At 40.7% G+C, this 22,951-nt stretch overlaps 2 protein-coding genes across 5 annotated transcripts; one reads left to right on the top strand and one right to left on the bottom strand.

The window, feature by feature from the left end:
* The first annotated feature begins 359 nt into the window (after positions 1-359).
* Positions 360-17,375, top strand: SPDYA (speedy/RINGO cell cycle regulator family member A). 2 transcript variants are annotated; one of them, XM_062605867.1, is made up of 9 exons: positions 360-995; positions 3,040-3,236; positions 6,652-6,890; positions 10,745-10,991; positions 12,040-12,098; positions 12,361-12,446; positions 14,127-14,298; positions 15,556-15,853; positions 17,250-17,375. In XM_062605867.1, the coding sequence occupies exons 4-9, from the start codon at positions 10,763-10,765 to the stop codon at positions 17,336-17,338; spliced, it is 933 nt and encodes a 310-aa protein (XP_062461851.1). In that variant the 5' UTR covers positions 360-995; positions 3,040-3,236; positions 6,652-6,890; positions 10,745-10,762; the 3' UTR covers positions 17,339-17,375. The 2 variants fall into 2 exon arrangements, with proteins under 2 accessions (XP_062461851.1, XP_062461853.1); XM_062605869.1 differs by lacking the exons at positions 360-995; positions 3,040-3,236; positions 6,652-6,890 and adding an exon at positions 10,093-10,288.
* On the bottom strand, positions 10,468-22,884 carry TRMT61B (tRNA methyltransferase 61B). Of its 3 annotated transcripts, none has more exons than XM_062605865.1 (8): positions 22,387-22,884; positions 22,178-22,280; positions 20,429-20,619; positions 19,164-19,255; positions 18,534-18,769; positions 17,799-17,879; positions 17,544-17,615; positions 10,468-10,533 (listed from the first exon to the last, which is right to left on the bottom strand). In XM_062605865.1, the coding sequence occupies exons 1-7, from the start codon at positions 22,882-22,884 to the stop codon at positions 17,572-17,574; spliced, it is 1,245 nt and encodes a 414-aa protein (XP_062461849.1). In that variant the 3' UTR covers positions 10,468-10,533; positions 17,544-17,571. The 3 variants fall into 3 exon arrangements, with proteins under 3 accessions (XP_062461849.1, XP_062461850.1, XP_062461848.1); XM_062605866.1 differs by lacking the exon at positions 10,468-10,533 and adding an exon at positions 15,456-15,621; XM_062605864.1 differs by lacking the exon at positions 10,468-10,533 and having other exon boundaries at positions 17,507-17,615.
* Between the last annotated feature and the right edge of the window lie 67 nt (positions 22,885-22,951).

Genomic DNA, 22,951 nt, shown 5'->3' with positions numbered 1-22,951 from the left:
AGTGACCTAGATAAAATAAATTATTTTAATAGAGTAAAACCAGAATCACATCCCTCTAAGTCCGTTTGGGCATATCATAGACTCATAGAACAGTTAGGGTTGGAAAGGACCTTAAGATCATCTAGTTCCAACCCCCTGCCATGGGCAGGGACACTTCACACTAAACCATGTCACCCAAGGCTTTGTCCAACCTGGCCTTCAACACCGCCAGGGATGGAGCATTCACAACCTCCCTGGGCAACCCATTCCAGTGCCTCACCACCCTTATGGAAAGAACTTCCTCCTTATATCCAATCTAAACTTTCCCTGTTTAAGTTTTAACCCGTTACCCCTTGTCCTGTCACTACAGTCCCTAGTGAAGAGTCCCTCTCCAGCATCCTTGTAGGCCCCCTTCAGATACTGGAGGAGGAATACTATGAGGAATTGCCAGCTTTTCCAAAAACTTGGAACTTCCTCTTACCATTGTTCACATTTGCTATACAATAAAAACATGTTGATGCTTTTGAACATGGAAACCTCAGTTAATGAAACTGTTTGAAACCTGAAATGAAAGTGTAGATCAGCTCTCTTTGTGGTTTTGTCTCTGTGTGCAGCTGTTTGTGTTGTATCTTGGGGTTTGTATTTACTGTTGTCTACAGCGCCTTGCTGAAACTAGGTACGTGCTGTCTTGGGTGGGTCTGAGTTAAATGACTGTTCTTTGGGTCTGCTCCTGGTATGGCCTGAATCGGAGTTTTGCAGCATTTATCTTGATTCTCTTCTTGTAGTTTTGTTTGGCTTCTCGATGCTCTTCCAGTACACTTGGCCAAGACTGAAATAAGAGCATGATCTTAGCAACTGAAAACTTGGGAAGACTTTAAAGTCTCCGATATAGACTTTTCTCATTGCTGCTGTCAAATGATGGTGTTCTTCAGGAGGATGAGCAGGATCAATAGGCTCAGGAATGCCTGCCTTACTGTAAATCTCATTTTCTATGTAAATACAGAGTTTTGTTCAAGGTAAGCGCTACCCTGTTGTTACCACCAAGCTAAACTATGTGATCCTTGCTAGTAATGAATGGTGGATATTATGATAGTCTTTTTTCTTTAATATGTAAATGGAGAAGAGAACAGGCTGGGTGCATGCTAATCCTCCTTGTTCTCTTGGCTCTTGATCTGTGTAGGTAAAACCCTGTGCCTAGTTTTAAAAATCCAAGCCTTAGTCTGCAGTCTTGAAACCTTTCAGTAGCTACTACTGAAAGTAGCACTGCTTCTTCAACCACCTCCAAGTACCAGGCAGATCTTTGTTGTCAGTATACAAAGAAACAGCCATAAACTTTAGTGTCTAAGGGTTGAATGGTCTAGGGTATTTGTGTTGACCAGAGCAGCCTCTTACAGTGTGTTTGGTTTTTTAGTGTGACAATTATGTTTTCCCTAAGCTGTTAGGTATCACCTGTAGAAAGCATTACCATAACTGTGGTGCAAAGATAGGTGCATTATGTTGTTGTTTGTAGTACAGCATTTGATTTGGTTCCAATTTGCAGGAGCTCATAAAGAGCTTGTTATCTATAATGTCTCCAGGTTTCCAAATCTGAAGAAATTATTGTTGATATATTGCTCAGTATTTTCGAAGCAGAGAGAGTTGCTTTATACAGTGTAATTCTCCAGCAAAACAATGGCTGGGAAGGACCATTTATAGTAGTATTAACTTTTCCCTCTTTCCAGGTTATTTTGAGGGAAATTTCTCTGTAGAATCAAAGCCAGTGGAGCAGGCACATGGTTAAAAAGACAAAAAGGCCCAAGTATCAAAGTAGCTTCATTAAAGCTACTTTTCATTAAAGCTACATTAAAACACATACCTTAGTGTCTAGGGGGTTGGAGTGCAATGTCTTTTTGTACCTTTTTTGGCAATACATAAGTCTTTGTGCCGGCATACGTGACCTTATTCAATGGCTATTCTAAATAATCCTTCCTCAGCATACAGCTTGGAAGATAAGGCCTTGCTTACTGGTTTTAAGCAGGATAATTTTATCAAGTGTTGGAGATACCTCCACTTATCAAATAGCTGAATGCTGATTAGGCAGTGCAGTGTGGGCTAGTTGTGGTTTACACTTACTGAAGTATAATTATAGCTTAGCCAAATTATAATTTTCATGCTAGGAGCACATTACTGGCTCTGTCACATAGCCAGAAAATGAAACAAAAAGTTTTTATCACCAGGTCCTGAAGAGTATGTGAACTTACATTAGGAAAACTCCTGTGATCTACGTTAAGATTTTGCTTTGTAATTCCATCTGATGCAGATGTGTTGGGAGAATAAAGTTCAGTTCACTCATGTACTCATGAGCTGCTGATGCCGTGGGAGATTTTCTCCTGACTTCAGTGAACTGTGAATCAGATTCAAGGAGATAAATCCAGCTCTTCCTGAAGTCAGTAAGAATTAGAGCAATACTGGGATCTGGCCTAGGCCTTTACGGGGTCATTTCCAGGTCTTCTCTAGAAATTGGGTAAAAGTGGGCCTTGTGATACTCCCCAGCACAGGAAGTGGACAAAATCTGCTTTCAGGGAAAGTTGCAAGGATGTGTGAGTCACTCCTGAGGTATCAGGAAACAGTGCGAGGTGGGGCTGTGACATGCACTGTGGTCAGCAGATCAGGGAGATGAGTGGAGAGAGAAAGATCAGTACCACTGGAGGATTTGGCAATCCAGCTCTAACTGAGATTCTCCAGAGCCTGCAAACCTGGTTGGTTTGGGTGTACCCTTCTAAAGATAACCAAAGTCTCATCCCTAGAAAATAGGCCATGTGGTACCAAATTGCAAAACATAGTCTTGTGTTTACTTAACAAAAATAAGGAATTTTGAAAATCCATCATGACTTTTAACTGGTTACAGCTGACAAAGTTAGAAGCGACCAGAAATAGACTTAACACTCAAAAGTGCCAACAGGTTTTTTGGATGGTAGGATGGTAGACATTGCTATATACATTATCTATATTCTAGACTCAGGAACTGTTTATTAGGGCAGGTTTAGAATGTTTGTGTTCAACTTGGTTTTGTTTTTGCAGACTGCACCATTTGCAGAGAATAAAGCCTATGAAGAGGACAATACTGAGAAATTATATAATCTTGACCATGATGTGCTTCTAAAGAGTTCATGCCTTCACAAATCGACATACGCTGCTGCTGCTCAAAGATGTGTAATGAAACTGGTGCTTCTGCATATTTTATTTTTCCTGCAGGTTTGAAAACAACCATGTAACAGGTAAGTATTGTCACCCTGATTTGAATAATGCGAACGTTTGGAGTTACAGGCAATTTAAATGTTTCAGTTATATGAAGCTGGTCAAACATAGCGCCAGTAAGAAAGTAAACGAGCAGTCATGTCTTTCTGCTAGACTGAGTGTCTAACCACTTCTGAACACTCAAAAAGCTAATTTACATGTTTTATTTTTAGCCTGTTTCTAGATCATGTATTTTTTTAATCCCTTTGAATAACAATACGGTTTAAAGCATAACTCTGTATTTTGCTGAAATTGTCATGCACACTGGAGATGAAAGTTAATTCTGAGGCAGTGATGACACTCGTAAAGCTGTCCTCAGCTTCAGAAGCCCACAGCTTGGCTCTCTATCAGGCTTGAGACTGAAAGTAAGAGTACCTCCTAAGAGGTAAAGGGCTGTTGGTTCAGAGGTTCATAAAACTAGACAGTGTGTAGCCACAGGAGGGAAGTGCTCATGCAACTGATGTTCTATTTGTGTATTTGAAGATTATAGAAACCAATCTGTGATATGTTGTGGCATCCTCACCTCTCTGCCAGGGCTTAGTCTTAGCTCCAGTGGGTGGGGTCAGCAGCAGGCTCATCATCCTTGTCTTTATTTACCTGAAGATACATCTCCATGGCTCTTACACTGACAGCATTAGATAGAACATCTGTTAGCATTCAAAGCTGCCTAAAATGAGCAGCATTGGATGTAAAAAATTGAATAACTTTTCATCCAGACTACTTTGTAGCAGAGAGGCAAACCTATTAATTCCATGAAGTGCTCAATCCTCCAGAACACGTGCTGGTTTAGTAGGGTTTGGAAAGGGCTCAGAGGAAAAGAAATTGTAGCAAGAGAAGCTCCATTTATACTAGAATTGCTTCAGTTCTAGCATATAAGATACTTTTTTTGCCCTTTTAGCCATTCTCTGGGAAAGAAGATACAGATGGAACTTTGTCAAAACACTTGTTAAAAACTGTTTGAGAGAGTCCTAAATACTTCTTAGCATATTTTGTCACATGATATCTCTGTGCTGTTGGCAGAGCCAAAGCAGATGGTTACACAGACAGAAAGTTGTCATGTCTCTCAGTATGGTGTTAGCAGCAGGACATTTCTCACAACCTGAAAATGTCTGCCATTAAATTTGCTCTGTGTCAGACTTGTCTATACGTACAGGTCCCTACAAGGCTACCTAGAGTGTGGATTTACAGTGTGTCGGGTAACCTGCAGTAGCACAGCTGTACCCAGCAGTAAGCAGAAGACATTTACTCCTCAAGGAAAACAGGGCCAGAGCATGCACACAGGTGGTTTCCAGGGAGCTGCCAACATGCTGTAAATCCCCACCCACTGTTGCCTCATGCTAACTGGTGTGTGAAGTCATACCCTAAGCAAAGGTGAATAAATACACCCATGAGCAGAGCAGAAAAATCTCATCCCACAAATGCCATTTAGCACAACACAACGGACAGCAGAGAGCGGTGTTTGTAGCTCACAGAATGTCTTTTTTCCTCAAGGAAATCTATTGCTTTTGTGCTGTGCCTACTTTCCAGTTCATTGGTTTCCCTTATTTTTTCAGTAGCTGTTACCAAAGTTCAACTGTTTCTCTTTGCACTTTAATTTACAGCCCTTGTACTAGTCATTTTATTGCTTCAACCTCTGAGTGAGAGAACTTTTACAACTTGTGATTACTAAATTCAGAGAAACAAGAAAGCTTTTTGACCTGCCGTGGAGTAATCATAGCTCACATTGTTTCTTGGGAGAGGCATTCAATGTTTAACAAACTGTGGCAACTTTAATTTAACCATGTGGAGCCTGGACCATTGGATGGGAGTGGAAAAAAAAGTAGTTCCAGACTCTTTCCAGCTCACATTTTAACGTGCCTGCTTTTAGTCTGCAAAGGGCTGTCTTTGAAGTTCTGTCTTCCCACTGCTGAACTTGATGCTGTTCCCTTTGTTGCAGTATGAGAGGACTGGAGCCAAACTATTTGCATATGGATATAATTTTCCCTTACATCAGAAATTATAGTTACATTACCTTTGATTAATCCTTTCATGGGGTGAGTCTTCCAAATGCTGTGCCATGAAAATAAGGCTGTTGACAATAGAGAAATTGTCCTGTCTTAATTACTAGTGTTGTTTCACATTATAGGGGCTGTGGTCACGGACAAAGATTCAGTTGTATTCAACAGTGTAAAAGCAGAGAATATATAGAAACCCTGTGTCTGAAGGAGTTTGTGATCTGAATTATGTGACCAGTAAACTCTGAAATTGGAAAATGATGTGAAAAAGTTTTGATACAATTTACACACTTTGCCCAATTGTAAACCAGCTAGCTGAGAGTTTGAAGGCTCCCACCTATTCTTTATCCACTGAAACAGAATTAGTAAGAAATGGGGAACTTGCCTTCAGGAGAAGAATTAGGACATTATTTTGAAAGCACCAAAGTTCTTCTGGTTTTTATGTCCCTCGATAAAATTCAGATCTATTTCCTGCATAGTAAGTTGCTTGGATCTGTTGGGGTTTTGTGTACCAACGTGTACATGTATATTACAACAGAAAAAAAGAGGATTAAAACACAAGCTGAAGAGTTTGTGTTTTTCAGTGCAGACGAGGACAATCCAGTCGCTCTGTGCATGTGCCACACACCGGCAGCACCCTGGGCTCGGCCGACACATGCCTGCTCCCTGCTCCTGGGAAGCCTGGTGCTCTTGGCAGCTGGAACAAGTGGCTGCAGGGTCATGTTGGTACACAGGAGTCCTGTTTATTAGTGCTCTTTGCAGAATACAGCATGAAGAAACAGCACAGGCGCAACTGGGTGACGAATAATCATGGTTATTAAATACTCGCCAACACAGAGTACAATAGAATATAGTGGGGACATCAAACGGTTGAAAAACATCCAACAACCTCACAGTTAAAGGAGTACTGTACATCTGCTTTCCCTTTTAACACAAAATATGCCCTCAGAGTTTGAGTTACTGATGTTGAGAGATATATCATTCATCACTTGCCATTTTGTGACGTGATGGTGAAGGCCTAATATATTCTATCTTATCTATTTATTTTGACGTAAATGGAGCTCTTCAGATAAGGTTACTTCATTTCATTTACAACCAGCACAGAAGTGCCAATCCTTAAACTATTCCTCTGCTTGGAATTAAAGTTCATAGAGGATATCTCAGCCTATTTACAATAGAAACGAACAGCAAGTTCAAACTTACATCCCCAGAGCTTGATGTAGATGTGGTGCTGCAGAGTACCTGACTGTTCTGTGGTACGTAGAAGCAGCATGTTCAAACATGCAGTGTTTGCTGGCAGCCTTCACATTCTTCTGCTATTTGCTGTTTTGGTCTGTTCAGCACTTGTTCACTACATAATTTCCAAATGATTTTCTTTTCTTCTTTTTCCTGAATTTCTCAGGATCTGAGAATAATTACCGCTTTCTGGACTTCAGTATTAGAAAACCCTGCTGTATGCTCAGAAGTTCAAGTAAACAAACCTGAAAACAGTTTTCCTGCTCATTCATCTATCAGTGACATACACTGCAGTGGCATTGGACCATCTGTATTTATAATCAGACTGTAACATTTGTCAGTACAAGGATTTAGCTGTAAGGCGCCTTCCCAGTATCCTTACTTGCCATCTCAAGTAGCAAACAGGTAAGCCACACCCAGCCTGTTTTGCTTAGTCCAGACATCACGATACCACAATTCATCTGAACTCATCTAAATCCTTACTCTCTTCCCACATAAAAACCCCAGGCTTCTGGTGATAGATGTGGATTCAGGTGGTTTATATTCCTTTTTAATTTACTGAAACTTGTGTGACTAGCTACACCCTCTATTCTGAAACAGTTAACCACATAATCCAACATTTGATTTTTATCCAAATGCTTCAGTTTCGTTATGGTCTTTGGGAATGGAGCTCTCAGCCTGTGTGCATTTCATCTAGAACATCCTGGACTGAGAGGCCAGGTTCTCCCTAGCAATGTCAGGAGTCATCCCTACAGCAAAGAGAGGCTTTTTCATTTCATACTCTACAATAAATAGAAAAAATCTATAATTAAAAAAATACATGTTTTATTATGAACAATGATCTGTATTTAGAAAAACCAGTGGTTCTCCATCATGACTCTGAGAAGAAATACCAGATGTCATTCCTATGGTACTTTATCTTTCTTAAAGAAATAAAAAATACAGTTTACCAGAAAATATATCAGAGGCCAAAAGCATTCATTTTCCTACCTCACAAATATTAAAAGATTAAAAAGAAACTATGTATATATAATTTACTAAAATACTAGCCCTGTGCTTTTCGTCAGTGATGTTTCTTAACGTATCTGTAAACAACTCAATCACTGAAAAACTTTAAGTCCTTTTTCATTTAAAGGAAGCAAACTGCTCTGCAGCTGCCTTTTTGGACCAGGTGCTGGATAGCTGTGTAACTATGTATACACACTTCATGTAATTGAGTTCCACTACATTAATGGATTCTCTCTTCCCCATCCCTCCCCCCCCCCAAAAAAAAAAAAAGAATCCCAGGCCTTTCAAACCCAGGTCTTATTCATTATATATTATATAAAAATCAGTTCTAACTGTGATAACAGTTTTGAAAGTGTTCAAGGCCAGGTTGGACAGGGCTTGGAGCAATCTGGTCTAGTGGAAGGTGTCCCTGCCCATGGCAGGGGGTTAGAATTGGATGAGTTTTAAAGTCTCTTCCAATCCGAACCATTCTATAACACACAAAGATGAAGAGTAGCTAAACCTTCCACCTATAGGAAGGATTAGGAATTAAGTACAACATGAAATCCAGTGTATTGTCCTAGACAAATGCTGCATTGGCTTAGTTTAAATTGCTGGTGGCTAAACAGTGCCCCCTGATGTCCTGCAAGGTAGTTGTAAACCACGAGTTTTAGTTATTAATGTGGTTATTAATAAGCCAAGTTGAGAAGCAGTTAAGTCCACTGTATCATGGAGAGGATTTAGTCAGGTAAAGTCCTGTTTCCTTATTGTCACTGTGTTCAGGCATCAACCTTTCCCACATCGATGTTTTTCCATGATGCTTCCAAGTCGAATCCTTGAGTTACCCCCATCTCAACAGTCCTGCCTCAGACTGCAGAGCCCTGCAGGAAAGAAAGGTGAAGTTTTGGACTTCTCACAGCTTTTTCCTCACAACTTCGGGCTGAGCCAAGGTTAGGCAGCTGGTCTGTATCAGAGCAGAGCACTGGATGGCAGGGGACAGTACAGTAGGGGTTAGAGAGTCACAGTACCTGTTGAGTAACCTGATTGTAACAGATACTTGAGAGTGAACAGAAAAAAAACCCAAACTTTTAATATTTTGTTGCAGATCCAACAGCTCAAAAAAAGGGGGAGAACTACAGGGAAAAAAAATCCCAACATACAAACCCTGGAAAAGCTCTATGTGGATAAAAACTACCTTGTAAGCCACTTTGTATGGATAAGCCAAGGAATACAAATATTAAGGATAAGGCACTATTATCACTGGAGTTTTATGTTTTTCAGTAGGGCAAAAAATATGACAGAAGCTTGTTTCCTAGTCTGAACAGCTTAGATAGTTATGTGAAGGTTTCCGTAACTTATCCTTTCTTTGTTTTCCACAGCTGTCGACCAAATGTTGGTTCATTGAGGTGTGCTTTGAGTCCCTTACATGAAAAGTATTACGTACACATAAAGAACAGTTTAATGCAGGGTAACTCAACCTCAATACTCAACATGTATATAAGGAGAGAACCTCAAAGAAACAGACTTTTGCCCAACTGAAGTATTTGGTGTTTTCTCCACCCTGCTGCTCCGTTTCCCAATTTCAGGCTGTTCTGTACAGAGATGTTGTTAGTTTGTACATTCACCATTTGAGGCGTTTCTCCTCTCTCTAGAGAACACAGTCGGAAACCTGGTATGACCCTTCCCTGAATATGCTCACTAACTCTGAGCACCTGCATAAAGATACCTAGCAAGTTATTGATAAAAGATGAGGTATGACGAGGCCTCTCATCTCATTACCATGACCAATGTGACTAGTTACACTTTTAACTCGCCTGTACAGGAGGAAACAATGAAATTGTGTGTATTTCTTGCCATCTTCCTAGAATAAATCTTTAGCTCTTACTAATTCCAGAGGGGCTTTTACTAGCAAAGGGTTTTTTTAATTGCTACTACGTTTCAGTAGGCTGCCTTAGACTAACTGTGTAACGTATGTGGAAGAGTAACATCAGGGTATATTGCACCTGTATTTTTAATGATCTTGGACAAAATGTTACCTATGCCTTCTCACCCCCCATGGGGAGACCCTTTACAGAAGCTTTTCCAAAGCTGTCGGGCAGGTGAGAGATGAAGACCGAGTCAAGTTTGCAAATAGCATCACAGAACGGGTTGGAGGGGACCCGAACAGTCCCTCGGTCCGGCCCGGATAAGCCGGTTTCGAGACTCATTCACCCCGTCTCGTCAGTGGCGGAGGCTCCGCACAGGCCTCGGACTGCACCGTGGGACCTCCAGCGCCCCGTGGCCCAAGCGCCCCGCCTCAACGCCTCCACCCGGCTGCACGGCCGCCCCGCCCACCAACTGCCGCGCCCTCCTGTGATTGGCTGGCGGGCCCCGGGCAGGCTCCGCCGGAGGGAAGAGTTTTCCGCCATCCGATTGGCTGAGGCTGTTGCGTCGCGCGCTCCGGTTGGTTGCGAGAGGCGCCATTTCGAGCTGCGCGGCCGGGAGGCTGTGGCGTGAGGGGACGGCTGGTGTGAGGAGGGGAGGGGAGCAGGGTGGGCCAGGCCAGGCCAGCTGAGGCCGGGGCTGTGCCAGAGCCTCCAGCTCTCCTGCTGGGAGCTGAAGTACCGTGATCGTAGCCACGCGTGAGGGGCTTCTCTGGGGTTTATATGGAACTGACTTATAGCCGGACAGCCGGGTAGGTGGCTGCAGCCTGGCCTCAGGCAGCCCTGTGCTCTGTGGAGGGACCCGCGGAAGAAGTAAACGCGTTTACTCCCACCTAAACATCCCTTTCTCCACGCTCCATTTGTAATCTTGAGCTTTAGTTACAAATACATAACGTCTGTTTCCTTGGTTATGCTTTTGGTATGTCCTACTCAAGGGTTAATAAAACAATTATGGTTCTGCCGCTTTAATTCTATTAACGTTCTTGAAAACAATGCACAACCACAAATTGGAGGGGCAGGAATAGAGAGTTTTTTGGTAGACCCAAGTAAGCTGTGAGGGGCTATGGTGGTCTGTTTTTTTTTTTTTTTCCCCATTTTTCAAAATTTTGAATGGAAAAAGATGGAAGGCTCCTTCCACTGAAAAAAAAAAAAAAGTTTTACCAAATGAGAACCAAATTAAATCTAGATAGCTGGCTTAGGGTACCAAACTTGGATGATTAGTACTGAATACAGTTAATTTTTGTATCACCTGACATACCAGCATTACCGAAACATTTCATTTGAACAAAAGAAATAATAAGAACTACTGCTCAGACTATATTTGCAGTTAATTTCTTCTTTTTTTAACAGGAACCTTTACTTGCCAAAATGAAGCAGAATATGGTGTGTCAGACACCTCCCACCATCACTGTTCGCGTTAAATCAAGCGCATCCAGATCACATCAGCAAAAACCCCATATCAGACTGAAGTGGTCTTCTCTTAAAGACCACGAAGTAAAACATGAAAAAAAGGCTTCTACTCATAAAGATAAATGTCCAAAGGGACCATGTCTGGTTATTCAGCGCCAGGAAATGACAGCTTTCTTTAAACTATTTGGTAGGCTACGAATGATGGGTATCAATGTATTGACTGAAGAGTGGGAAACTATTAAGCAAGTATGTTTTCTCAACTTGGTGATTTGGGGAGTTCTGACATAAATACTAATGACCATGTTATTGCCTAAATTATTCTGTTGGTGTATTTAGTATGTAAGTATTTAATGGTAAGTTAAAAATACACAAAGGGCTAGCAATGTGATGAAAAATTATCTTTTTAAATTACAAGGAAACCGAGGTGGTAAGATACATCCTTTTATGATCACTTCCCTTTCCTATTTTTTCCTATATTTCAACAAATACATGTGAAACAATGTGTATCTCATTTTACAAAAGGCTTAAAAAAGGCTCAGCTCCCACTCTTACAAACGTGTTATTTATTGTGGGAATAAGCATTTAGGGGGAGAAGTGGAATGGGAAGAAAATCCAAGGAGTATTCTCTGCATTTCTTTTGCATTTGTGTCTCTTTCATATACAGTTTTGTATTTATTTAATTTACTGAAGAGATTTAATAACAGTGGAAGAGTACACTTGGGTTTTATTTGAACTTTGAATACAGAAGTCAATCAGAGTGAGTTTATGGAAATCCTGTTACAGGATTTCTCCACCCTGCTGCTCCGTTTCCCAATTTCAGGCTGTTCTATACAGAGATGTTGTTAGTTTGTACATTTACCATTTGAGGTGTTTCTCCTCTCTCTAGAGAACACAGTCGGAAACCTGGTATGACCCTTCCCTGAATATGCTCACTGTGATGCACTGACCACAGATAATCAAGTATTGCCTTATAAAGGCTGTCAGGTCATCAGGGTGCAGAGATCTCAGCAGTCTGCAGGTCATCAGAAATACTGGAATGCTGTTAGATGGAAACACTTAATGCAGGAAGAGTTTTTTAATTCCTAATCTTTTTCCTGTCAGCTTCTCTGCTCTCTGCTGGTGGGTTTAGCTTCTTTCTGTTTTATGTGGTTAATACCAGGAATGTCTTATTTACAAATACTTTCTAGCAAAAAGAATTATGGTGGTTGAAATGCTACACTTTCCTTTTGTTGTAGATGATGACCTAATCCAAGACTTCCTTTGGATGGACTGTTGCTGTAAAATTGCAGACAAAGTAAGTACGTTTCCTTATTACTTAATACGACATATATTGAGTGAAAAATCTGCCCTTAATCACTTGATACCGTAATGCAAATACAGACCATCATTTTTTTTTTCTAATGTATTTATATAGAAGCTTCAAGAAACTCAATATATGCTTTAATAATTGTTAAAAAATTACGGAAATATCTTGGTGCAAGATATATGTGTGAAATATTTTAGGAAATTATATACTGAAATAATATATTGATACTTTATTTTACATTTCCAAACAGTATCTCTTGGCCATGACTTTCGTTTATTTCAAGAGGGCTAACTTCACAATAAATGAGCATACCAGAATCAATTTCTTTGTCGCTCTGTAAGTACTTTTAAATTCCCTGGGTTTATTAGCATAAGCTTGGTGTGATTTTATCCCTTTGTTTATGCCACTGATAATTATGATATATGACAATACTTCTTGCATGAGTGCGTAGTTGCTTGGGTTCTATATGAAGTATAGAAACATAATCTACATAACTATAGAATCATAGAATAGTTAGGGTTGGAAAGGACCTTAAGATCACCTAGTTCCAACCCCCCTGCCATGGGCAGGGACACCTCACACACTAAACCATGTCACCCAAGGCTCTGTCCAACCTGGCCTTGAACACTGCCAGGCATGGAGCATTCACAACTTCCCTGGGCAACCCATTCCAGTGCCTCATCACCCTAACAGGAAAGAATTTCCTCCTTATATCCAATCTAAACTTCCCCTGTTTAAGTTTTAACCTGTTACCTCTTGTCCTGTCACGACAGTAACAGGTCTAGTAACAGGTTTAGTAACTATACCTAAACAATGCAAATTAAACATTCTTCCTCTGACACCACCTGTGTGGAACAGGCTTGAGCAGCAGCGAGGGGATGTTGTGTTGGTGCAGTGATACACTGTGTGACATCCTGCCTACCAAACTAAGCCTGTGAAATTTGAACAAGAAGCACATGCAGGACAATACATGGCAACATCTGTGTGGCTCACACTGCCTGTTACAAGACCCTACTTTGTATCTTTGGCAGCTTTTAAGTCATTTGTACTCAAATGTTTCATCATGATTTGCACTTCAGGAGTAACTTTTTATTATTCTGTCAACTTAAGTCAACTGTAAAAATGTTGCTAAATAATTTCTGAGACCTTTTGTGAACAGTTCTGAAACTTCCATACTTTGAAACAGAGGTGCTTTACCAAGCCAATATAATCTCTCAATATTTGGCTGTACCTATAGAGTGATTCAGGATTTTCTTTCAGAAGAGCAAGAGGATTAGAAAGGGACAAATGGCTGGGGGGGGATGGGGAGGACACATGACATGGACAACTAGAGGGAATACTGGAGTTAAAAGCAAGTGAGAAAATAGGGAAGGACACTAAAAATTGTAATTTTCCAGGTAAACAAGAGTTTAGTATCAGGTGGATCCAGAGGAAGTAAGTATTTTCCTCTTGTCTGAGAAGTTCACCCAGAACCAGAAGTAGCACAGAGTGAAGGAAGGGAGAAATATAGACATTAAAAAACTCCTTTAAGGTTTTAATTCACACAAGAATGGAGACCTGTATTTAGTTGTTTACTACTAATAATTTAATGTAATTTTTCAAGAATTGCTAAAAATCCATAAAGTAGAAAATGTAAAGTTTAACATTTTGTAAGATAGTTTTAAACATTATTTAGATAATCAATCAGACATTGTTCCATTTTAGTGCAAGGACACCTTGCCAGTCTGGAGAAAGCTCTCAGGATATGTTAGTTCTTGCATTGTCTACAAATTTTGGAGCCTCTAGGGTAACACAATTTTTCTAAGAGTTTTTTTTACCCAAAGGATGCATATGGAACTTTCTGTAGAATAGAAACAAAACACTACTCCAGAGGGCTGTATGTTGTTAGTGGTTACTCTCACAATACTGGGAAAAAGAATTACTTTACTATTATGTCTTTTGATATTAGAAATCATACTAATACAGTGATTTAAGATTGAATAATATTTACAATCACAAACATATATATGTTTGAAGGTATCTGGCAAATACAGTTGAAGAAGATGATGAAGAATCAAAGTATGACATTTTCCCATGGGCTCTGGGAAAAGTCTGGAGAAAGCTCTTCCCTGATTTCTTAAAGTTAAGAGATGAGCTGTGGAGTAGACTTGACTACAGGGCTATTGTAAGCAGACGCTGCTGCGAAGAGGTAGGGAGGGTTTTAATCTTGTAGCTGATGAAAGTACAATAGTTAATACCAGCTAACAATCTTGCTCTGTCCATATAATTTCTTCTTTACAGTATGTAGACAAGCCATGGGAAAGAAAATATGCAGCTAACTTGTAATGGCCCATTTATCCTCTATGATTTATTTTTCTTCTGCATTTAAAATATATTATTTAACACTACGCTTTTAAGGTAAACTAGAATATTTTACACTGCAAAAAAGTGCTAAAAGTGAAGTTTTTATTGACAAGAATCCTTCTGCTTGATGGATAATTTTTATTTTAAATTTACCATTGGTTGTTTCCCTTCATTCACTTGAGAAATACTTCTGTGTGCATGTTTGTGCTTTACAAATTACAACTTTGTGCATAATTAAAACCTTCCAATAAAAATCCCAGCACTTCAGGTGAAATTTCAATGCTTCAAAATGAATAATGTAATTTCAATTGGCTTTTTATGATAAGGGTTTTTCATTGCATTTAAAAAAAGAGAAACAGAAGAACGCATTTTTAATGTTCTCTACTATAAATGCAGTATTACAAACCATGTTTTCCAAACCTCTTAGGAAGGGAAAAAAGACATTCCTCACGTTTTCAGGTGGAATGTATTTGTCTGGAAAAGCCCTGTCACGTTCTAAGAACATAATGTTTACTACAGCTAGTAGAAAAGAAAATCTCACGTGTTTACTACAGCTAGTGAAAAGAAAATCTCACGTACTGACCAAAGAGGTATTCCATACCACAGCACCCATGAATCCATCTCTGGGGATAGAGTCAGAGCTTGGTCGGGCTGGGGGGGCGAGTTATCGGTTGGCTGGTGGTGAATGAGATGCTGATGGGAAAAGTGCAAAGAACAAGACAAGTGCAGAATGCTTCTCCCACCACACCCTCCCAGCTGCCAACCATCATTAGTGCAGTCATGTCATGAACCAGAAGATCCTTCTACTTGATATTCAGCAGTTGGTAAAAGTCGCTATCTTCTGGCCAACATAAGAAACATACACTCGTATTTGGGATGATTCACATGAATATACAAGGCTGTCAACTGTTGTGTTTCCAGATCTGATTTACAACTGGTCTATTTGCTTGTGCCTAAGGTAGCAAACTTTCTAGTGAGACAGCAGCAGATAGACTACAGATGATCCCTATTTCAGCTACACAGAATTTATTCTCTGCCATACGTGAACTGGATCCCTTGTTTTCCTGTTCCTGTGGCATCTGATCTAATGATTGTTTGGTAGGTGATGGCTATTGCTCCAACACATTATGTGTGGCAGCGAGAGCGTTCCATATACCACAGTGGAGCTGTGAGAAACTACAGTGGTGATGAAGCACAGCTGCCCCGAGGACCAAGTGCTACTCCTACAGACTGCCTGCTTTGTGGTAAGAAAGGAAGATTTGTACGGCTAGGATTATCATCATCTTCCTCCTCATCTACTGACACTTTGGAGATGATGGAATTACAATCAACAAAGAATTTGAAGGACACCATTGCAACTGAAAAAATGCTCGTTGACTCTCCTTTGAATTACACCCAAGGTATAGTTTAAAAATTGCAAATAATTTTTAATTAGTTTGAGGCAACTGAGGCCATATTTACCCTTGGTATGGCAAGGCACGATATCTCTGCGTGAGCAGGCATCTCTGTTACAAAGGCAGTTACCTTGGCAAAACTGTGCCTTTACTGCCATAGTTTCCATTTTCACTTCTTGCCTCTTGATTTGCTGAAGTACCACCTGCTTTGTATTATGAGTCTCTTCAAATTGTCTTTATCTACTACAGTAGATTTTGGGGTTTGTTCAGTCTATTTAGGCACTATTACTATTCCTGCATCTCAGATTAAATTGAGAATCCTATTTTAAACACATAGGATTGGCTAGAGGCAGTAATGAAAATAATGGAGTGGGTCACATGAGTTAAAAGGCTGTTGCTGAGAGCACTGTTTTTAGAAAAGGCAGGCTGCTCAGTTGCTGTCTTCAGTTTTGACACATTAAATCACAACTCGCATTTTCCTCTAAGTGTATCTCAGTGTTAACAGAGCTTATGCAAGATCTCCTTGTAAGACTGGGGTGTGAGTATAAAGCAATCCAAAAATTTAGTCTGAAAACTGTTTTATGCAATTGCATCTCTGCATATTCCAAATAGCGTTCTGAGCCTCTGTATGAGAAGCCTCCATTACATACAGCAGTTATGGGACAAATGCTCATAATTTAATTAAGAGTAGAACACACCTGAGATGTAGACTTCCTTCATGCACTTAACCACTGCAGCCTTCTTGGCATCCTTATATAACATGGGTTTCCAGTTATTTATAGCTCTACTTTTCGTTTGTATGTGTTCTAACTAATACCCAGATTTTAACTATTATAGCTGTTACTTCTTTTGACAGCTTCAGTACAACTGTGATTCTCAAGGAATCCCTCCACTTTGAAAAATTTGGCATTTAAATATTCCTTGAGATACAGAACAAGTCACATGTCTACAACACATCATTTAATAAAGTTAAACATCACCACACGCTTAACATGTTATATGGAGACTTATGTGAGGCTCTAAAAGACTTAAAAATCTGTTAGTTACCTGAGGGGTCTTGCTTTTGGTATCTGACAAGGTCAGGAAAAAAAAAAAAGTTTGACTGTTTGGGAATGTTTTATATAAAGCAAAGTTCATAGAAAACCAGGCAGCTTTCAGCACAGATGCTGTAAACGAACCAGAGCTCTGTGTGTCAGCAATGTTTTCTTTTTCTTGAAATAAGCACAGCTTTATCAAGAGAACAAATTCAGTAAGTTTTTGTTTCTCTTACAGTTGTGCTTTAAGAAACTGACAGCCACCAGTTGGTAGCCAGTGAAGTCAGAAGCAGCTTCACTTGCATTTCGAATGACAGACCTTGATCCATTACGTTCTTACTCAATTTTTTTCTCCTTATTTCTGGTAGACTGTCAGAGCCTGTCCAGCAAAAGGAGACTAGGTAGCACCTGTAAGCAAGACAAATCCATGGAGTGGTTTACAAGCAATGAAGAATGAAGTACACCTGACGAGACAGAAACAAATACTGTGCTTTGCAAGACAACCTACCTGAGGATTCTGTTAAAACTTCTCCCTTTAAATGTAGGTGAGGGTTCAAACTATCTAGACCAGCCAAATTATAGCCATCATTACTTTAAAGTTATACAACTGGCAAAATGTAGCAGCTACTTTGTAACATTTTATTTTATTCTGATACAATACTCAGAGTAGCAGCTGACATCCCAGCAGCATCAAGCATGCAGTGGTCCAAACTTTCTCAGCTTGATAAGGAATGCTAATCAAAAAACAAAGCAAATTACTACTTCAGTATTTCAATACATAAAGATTATTTTATTATTATAAGTTTTATGGTTTTGTGATAATGTATCAAATGCTAGTACAAAACAACAGCATTTTTAAAAGTAAAATACCACTAAACATTTGAGATTAAAAAAAAAAACATTTTTAAGGGTCTCACCTGAATGAGCATCCTGCCAGGAAGATGGTCGAGCAACATAAGGCACCGAGCAGTGTGTTTCAGTGTCATCAGAAAGTGGTTCTATGAAACAGCATTCTTTTGTTAAATCTTTCCAGCAAGTTCAAAACATAAAAGCAGACTAGAGCTGCAATAACGTGTTATTTTCCCCAACATACTTTCATCTTATTTTTTTCTTCTGTCAAAGTGCTTTGTTGTCGCCTATCAGCACATTCAGACCTCTCTGCTCTACTATGGATTTTGCAAATCTATTCTAGCATGAGGCATCTTTTTGGATGAGCCAGAAGGGCACAATTACAAAACAGAGCACACTGGCAACATTTCTTCTATAGAACCCTTAAGCCTATCAGGGTCCTCTAAAGCAGGTACAGGAAGAGTAGAGGACTGAATTTTATTAGAAACATCAGTTCGAAAACAGCAGAAGGGCAGTCATTCTTTATTTGCAGACTGCAATATATTTTCTTTTTAGTCTAGATTTGTTTAATAAGATATTTAAACATAAATAACCATTAATATATCCTTTTCCAAATCTGACAAGCTATATGCTGACCAAAGGCTTGTCTGTTCTTTGCAGCAATCTCAGCTGACCTAAGGAAAAAAAACAAACAAACCCAAAAAACCAAAACAACTGTTTCTTCATACAAACTTTGCCATCATTATATCCCTGGATTATCAAATTGCATTAACAGGATCTCTCATTAGCAATAATGTTCTTACCATTGTATTCATTTTCTGTAAGAACTACTTGATCCTGAATGTAGTTTTCTTCATATTCGTTTTGAAGTGTTTCGTCAATATTTTCTGGAGTTTCCACCACTTGGCTTGATTTGAAATTCTTGATTTTAGCAGGGAGCACCAACCAGTCTCTGTAAGTTACCTCGATGATCTTTTCACACAAAAAAGGGAGCCTGGAGGTCCGTATTCTGTCTAAAAGTTCAATAACCTGTGTGATGCTTTTGAAGAAATGCAAAGGATAAAGTAGTATTTTGAAAACTCGAATCATACACAGTTATTCTCAGTTCTGCTGCCTTTGTCACGTTCTCTGCCTTTGAGGTTACATGAATCCTTCAACTTTAGGGTAAAGGAGCTAGTAAGCTGACTACTTGATTTGGAAAGCAGTAGTTGTTTTGAGGATATCTTTAAACTCCCACTGATTACAAGACCATTCCCAAAGTGAAGGCCAAAGGATTTGGCCAACTGTAATTTATACTGAGTGCAACTCCCAAAAGACAGAATTTCATTAAACATTTCATTGATGCTGGATGTATTTTTTTAAAGATGTTTGGTTTTGTGACAATGTTCAGTGATGCCCAAACAACTGTCTAAGTGCCAGAAGTAAATACTTACTTTGCTAGATACACAGCACACACACCACCCTGTTTCAGACTTGGCTGTACAGCAGGCAGAGCAGACTGAGGGTTAACCATATCCAGAACTACCTGTAAGAGGAAGACACATTTTCCCAGTACATATTAATATAATCTATCATTTTTTCCTGTAACAGTGCTTGAAAACAATGTTCGTCTATGGAAATGAACGCATACAACAGCATTATGTAATCACAAACTAGTTTTATTACTGCCTCTCAAAACCTCAGAGAAACCCGAGGTCCACACAGTTACAAGACAAAGACCTTGCTACTTCCAGATGAATCTGGAAACAGGAAGTAGCATTTCCAGAGTCATTCCAGTGCAGTAGTCCCATGTTAACATTAAACTTCCTACTAATTCCATAATGTTGACATTAATAAAAAATGTTTAGAAGATTGCATTTGCCAACACCTTTGGGTATTTAGTTTTCAAATGTAAAAAAAGAATAAATGTTCAAGTGCATCCTTATGATGAAGGGATCGCAATGCAGCCTCAATGTCTAACTTGCTCTTTGTTTCAAGATTCAGAAAGCTTTTGTCTGTGGCAGTTTATCCACCTTCTGCTAGAAAACTATTCAAACTGCAAACAATGGGACAGGCGCTATCTGATCTTCCCTGTTCAAGTTTTAAAAGAATGGTGTGTATGCTCTGTATTTTATTTCTTTGCTCAAAGCATTTAACACAACTGTCATGTGTTTAAAGTGTTGCTGTACGTAGACTTCCTGCTTTACATGGCAGAATGGTTAACATCTGGCTGTTTTCCCTAGCAAAATCTGGATATAGAAAGCAGGACAAGAGAGCGAGCAATGGCATTCCTTACTCTAACTTAGGCCTTCATTACCTTGTGGGTTCTATATAGCTGATAGCAAAGCGTTTACTATATTTTCATTAAGCTTATGTATTTTTAAATCTAATGTTTGAAATATACACCTTAGATACAAAAATATCTGTTTCTCAAGAATACAAGAAAGTTTGTCTTTGCCTACAAGGCAGAAGTGATTAATTGTGGTATTTCTCTACCACAGCCACACTGGTCTTGAGTTTGGCAGCCTGTAACTGAAACCTTAAAAATACTTGTAACATGACCAAAACCAAAAAAATTAGAATGTTTCTGTCACTGATGAAGATCTGTTTTTTCTCACATTCAACCAGATACGGGAATCCCACTGTGAGTGTGAGCAGCTCGAGGTCTGAATTTAGGCAGAGAAGATAAACATAAAATGGGAGGAGTTTTTGGACTTACTGCGTCAAGTGTTAGTGATTTCATATCCATAGCTGCTGTTGAAATGTCTTTAAGAATGAAATCCACATTATCTGGCCACTCTTCTGTATGTCCTATTTTCCATGCAGCACACCAGTGCCTGTAATTCTTCTTAGCTAAACTATGATGATCATCTCTGATTTCATAACTTATAACACGTCCTTTGGGCCCAACTGAAAACAAACAAAGACACTAGGCTTATTGCTTTTCCCTCCCGTAATAAAGAATTATAAAAAAATAGTGTAGTAAATATCGGAAGTACACCTTTCAACTTTAACTTCACTTTAGGGAACAATCACATATGAAACAATCAGTTACAATTTATTTTTTCTTTATATTTAAAACAAACACATGCAAATAAAGTGCTGGATTAGTTCTTTTATAGACTGAAATCCATCAACCCACAGGTGAAAAAAAGCACAGCTATAGTACTACAAACTGTTCCCTAGATGTCCTCCCAAACAACTCCTGCAGCAGAAGATAACTTGAGCATCTATGGCCCTCCCTGTCAATCTACAATTCTCCTGCTGGAGCTACCAGAGATACCAGCTGAGGAAGCTGCAACATTGGTGGCTACAGACAGTGAGGCTTCTGTTGTTAGTAAGGTTTTTTGACAACCCTAATTTTCATGCACGTTTGCTGTTTTCCTTGCACAGTTCTTTCTTCTCCTGTTCTTCTTAGGGTTGGGGAAAGGCTGAGAAACCCCCCCAGACCTGCTTACTGATTTCAGCTCCACAGACAAGTTTTCAAGTGTACTCTTTAATTTACACGGGCTTGTGTTATTTTCCTGTTATTTTCCCAACTGTAATAAAATAATTTATTACTGGCTGTAAGTATAAATTTCCTACCCCGAAATCCAGGTCCAGTACACAATGTCCATAAAGGCAGTGTTACTGGGATATCCAGGCACAGAGAACAGGGTGCGTCTTGCTGTATTATTTGATCCTTGTATTACTCTTGAATTCTAAAAACTACCACACTATTAGCTTCTCTTTCTCCTTGCTACTTTGTAATGGGAGAAAGCAGCTGTCAGGTATCAGGAGCTCAGGGAGTGGGACTCTGGGGCTTTGTTGGACATTTTAGATGGGAGTCACCAGGCTCCCTCCTTCCCTCACCCACACAATCTGACTGTGAATCCATTCACAAATGTGTGACTTGACCCTCTTCCCCACCACCCCCCACCTCCCCCCCCGAAGTTCTTCATCCAGCCCTGGGGCCCCTAACACAAGAGGAACATGGAGCTGATGGAGCGAGTCCACAGAAATGCTCCAAGGACTGGAGCAGCTCTGCTCTGGAGACAGGCAGAGAGAGCTGGGCTTGTTCAGCCTGGAGAAGGCTCCTTAAGGGGAGACCTTAAGAGCAGCTTCCAGTGCCTAAAGGGGCTACAAGAAATATACAGAGGTACTTTTTACAAGGGCCTGTAGCGACAGGACAAGGGGGAATGGCTTTAACCTGACAGAGGGGAGAGTGAGATTAGGTATCAGGAAGAAATTCTTCCCTGTGAGGGTGCTGAGGCGCTGGCACAGGGTGCCCGGAGAAGCTGTGGCTGCCCCATCCCTGGCAGTGTTCAAGGCCAGGTTGGAGGGGGCTTGGAGCAACCTGGTCTAGTGGAAGGTGTCCCTGGCTGTGGCAGAGGTTAGAACTGGATGAGCTTTAAGGTGCCCTCCAATCCAAACCAACCTGGGATCTACAATTGTCCTGCTTCCATGTATTATATAAGCAGCTTCTTACCTGCTTTTGACAGAAACAAGGTCAAAGCACCAGACCCACTGCCAGCTTCCAAAACGGTGTCTCCCGGGTGGATATCCATCATCATTAATATAGCACTTATATCCTGCAGGTGAGAAAACACCTAGCACATTACCAGTCTTGGAAACCAAGAGTGAGGTTCAGCCAGCGGCTGCTCCCGGTCACCAGCCATCCCAGTGAGCAGCCAGTACCTTAGGATAGGCGATAGTGGGCCCTCGCGGCATCAGCAGCACATACTCCTCCAGCGAAGGCCGCCTCACTTGCAGCCGCGCACCGCTCGAGGTACGCAGCATCTGCCCGGGCATCTGGCCGATGATATCTCGGTGGGGTAAGAGACCGCCGTTGCTAGTCAACACCGAGCCCGCCACCAGCCGGCACATCAACTTCAGCGTCCTGTTGTACTTCCTCCTCATTTCCGCCAGCACCAGCTCCCCAGCGCGGAGAGGACGGGGCTGGCTTGCTGCCACCTCAGGAGAAGCGGCCGCCTTCTCCTCACTGGAAGCCTGAGGAGCCGCCGCGCACAGCCCCACCTCCGCCGCTTTCTCCGGCGGCAGCATCCTCCTCACCCTCTCCAGCGGTGATAACGACTTCTCCCATGCCCTCCTCAGAGGCCTCCGGCCAGGGCCCACCCCTTCTCCGGTGGAGAAGGAGCAGAAGGCGGCTCCCCTCAGCCCGCTACAAGCCCTCATGTGGAGGGAGGCGGGGAACAAGACGCCCAACCGCTGCCCCTCACGCCTGCGCCGCGCGCACCGATGA

This window comes from Pezoporus occidentalis, unplaced genomic scaffold, assembly GCF_034315485.1.
Source record: "Pezoporus occidentalis ecotype Australia unplaced genomic scaffold, CSIRO_AGI_Poc_V1 ctg93, whole genome shotgun sequence".
In the NCBI taxonomy this organism is placed as follows: Eukaryota; Metazoa; Chordata; class Aves; order Psittaciformes; family Psittacidae; genus Pezoporus; species Pezoporus occidentalis.
The sequence above is the reverse complement of the archived record's forward strand: the minus strand, read 5'-3'. Positions and strand labels throughout refer to the sequence as shown.

Bases quoted from the DNA above. Each gene is read 5' to 3' on its own strand.
- SPDYA (XM_062605867.1), top strand. From the start codon at position 10,763: ATGAAGCAGAATATGGTGTGTCAGACACCTCCCACCATCACTGTTCGC. The intron at 14,299-15,555 runs GTAGGGAGGGTT...ATTGTTTGGTAG, and splicing joins GCAGACGCTGCTGCGAAGAG to GTGATGGCTATTGCTCCAAC. The intron at 15,854-17,249 runs GTATAGTTTAAA...TATTTCTGGTAG, and splicing joins TCCTTTGAATTACACCCAAG to ACTGTCAGAGCCTGTCCAGC.
- TRMT61B (XM_062605865.1), bottom strand. From the start codon at position 22,884: ATGAGGGCTTGTAGCGGGCTGAGGGGAGCCGCCTTCTGCTCCTTCTCC. The intron at 19,256-20,428 runs GTAAGTCCAAAA...TTCCTCTTACAG, and splicing joins AATCACTAACACTTGACGCA to GTAGTTCTGGATATGGTTAA. The intron at 18,770-19,163 runs GTAAGTATTTAC...TTTCTTCAAAAG, and splicing joins TGTGCTGTGTATCTAGCAAA to CATCACACAGGTTATTGAAC.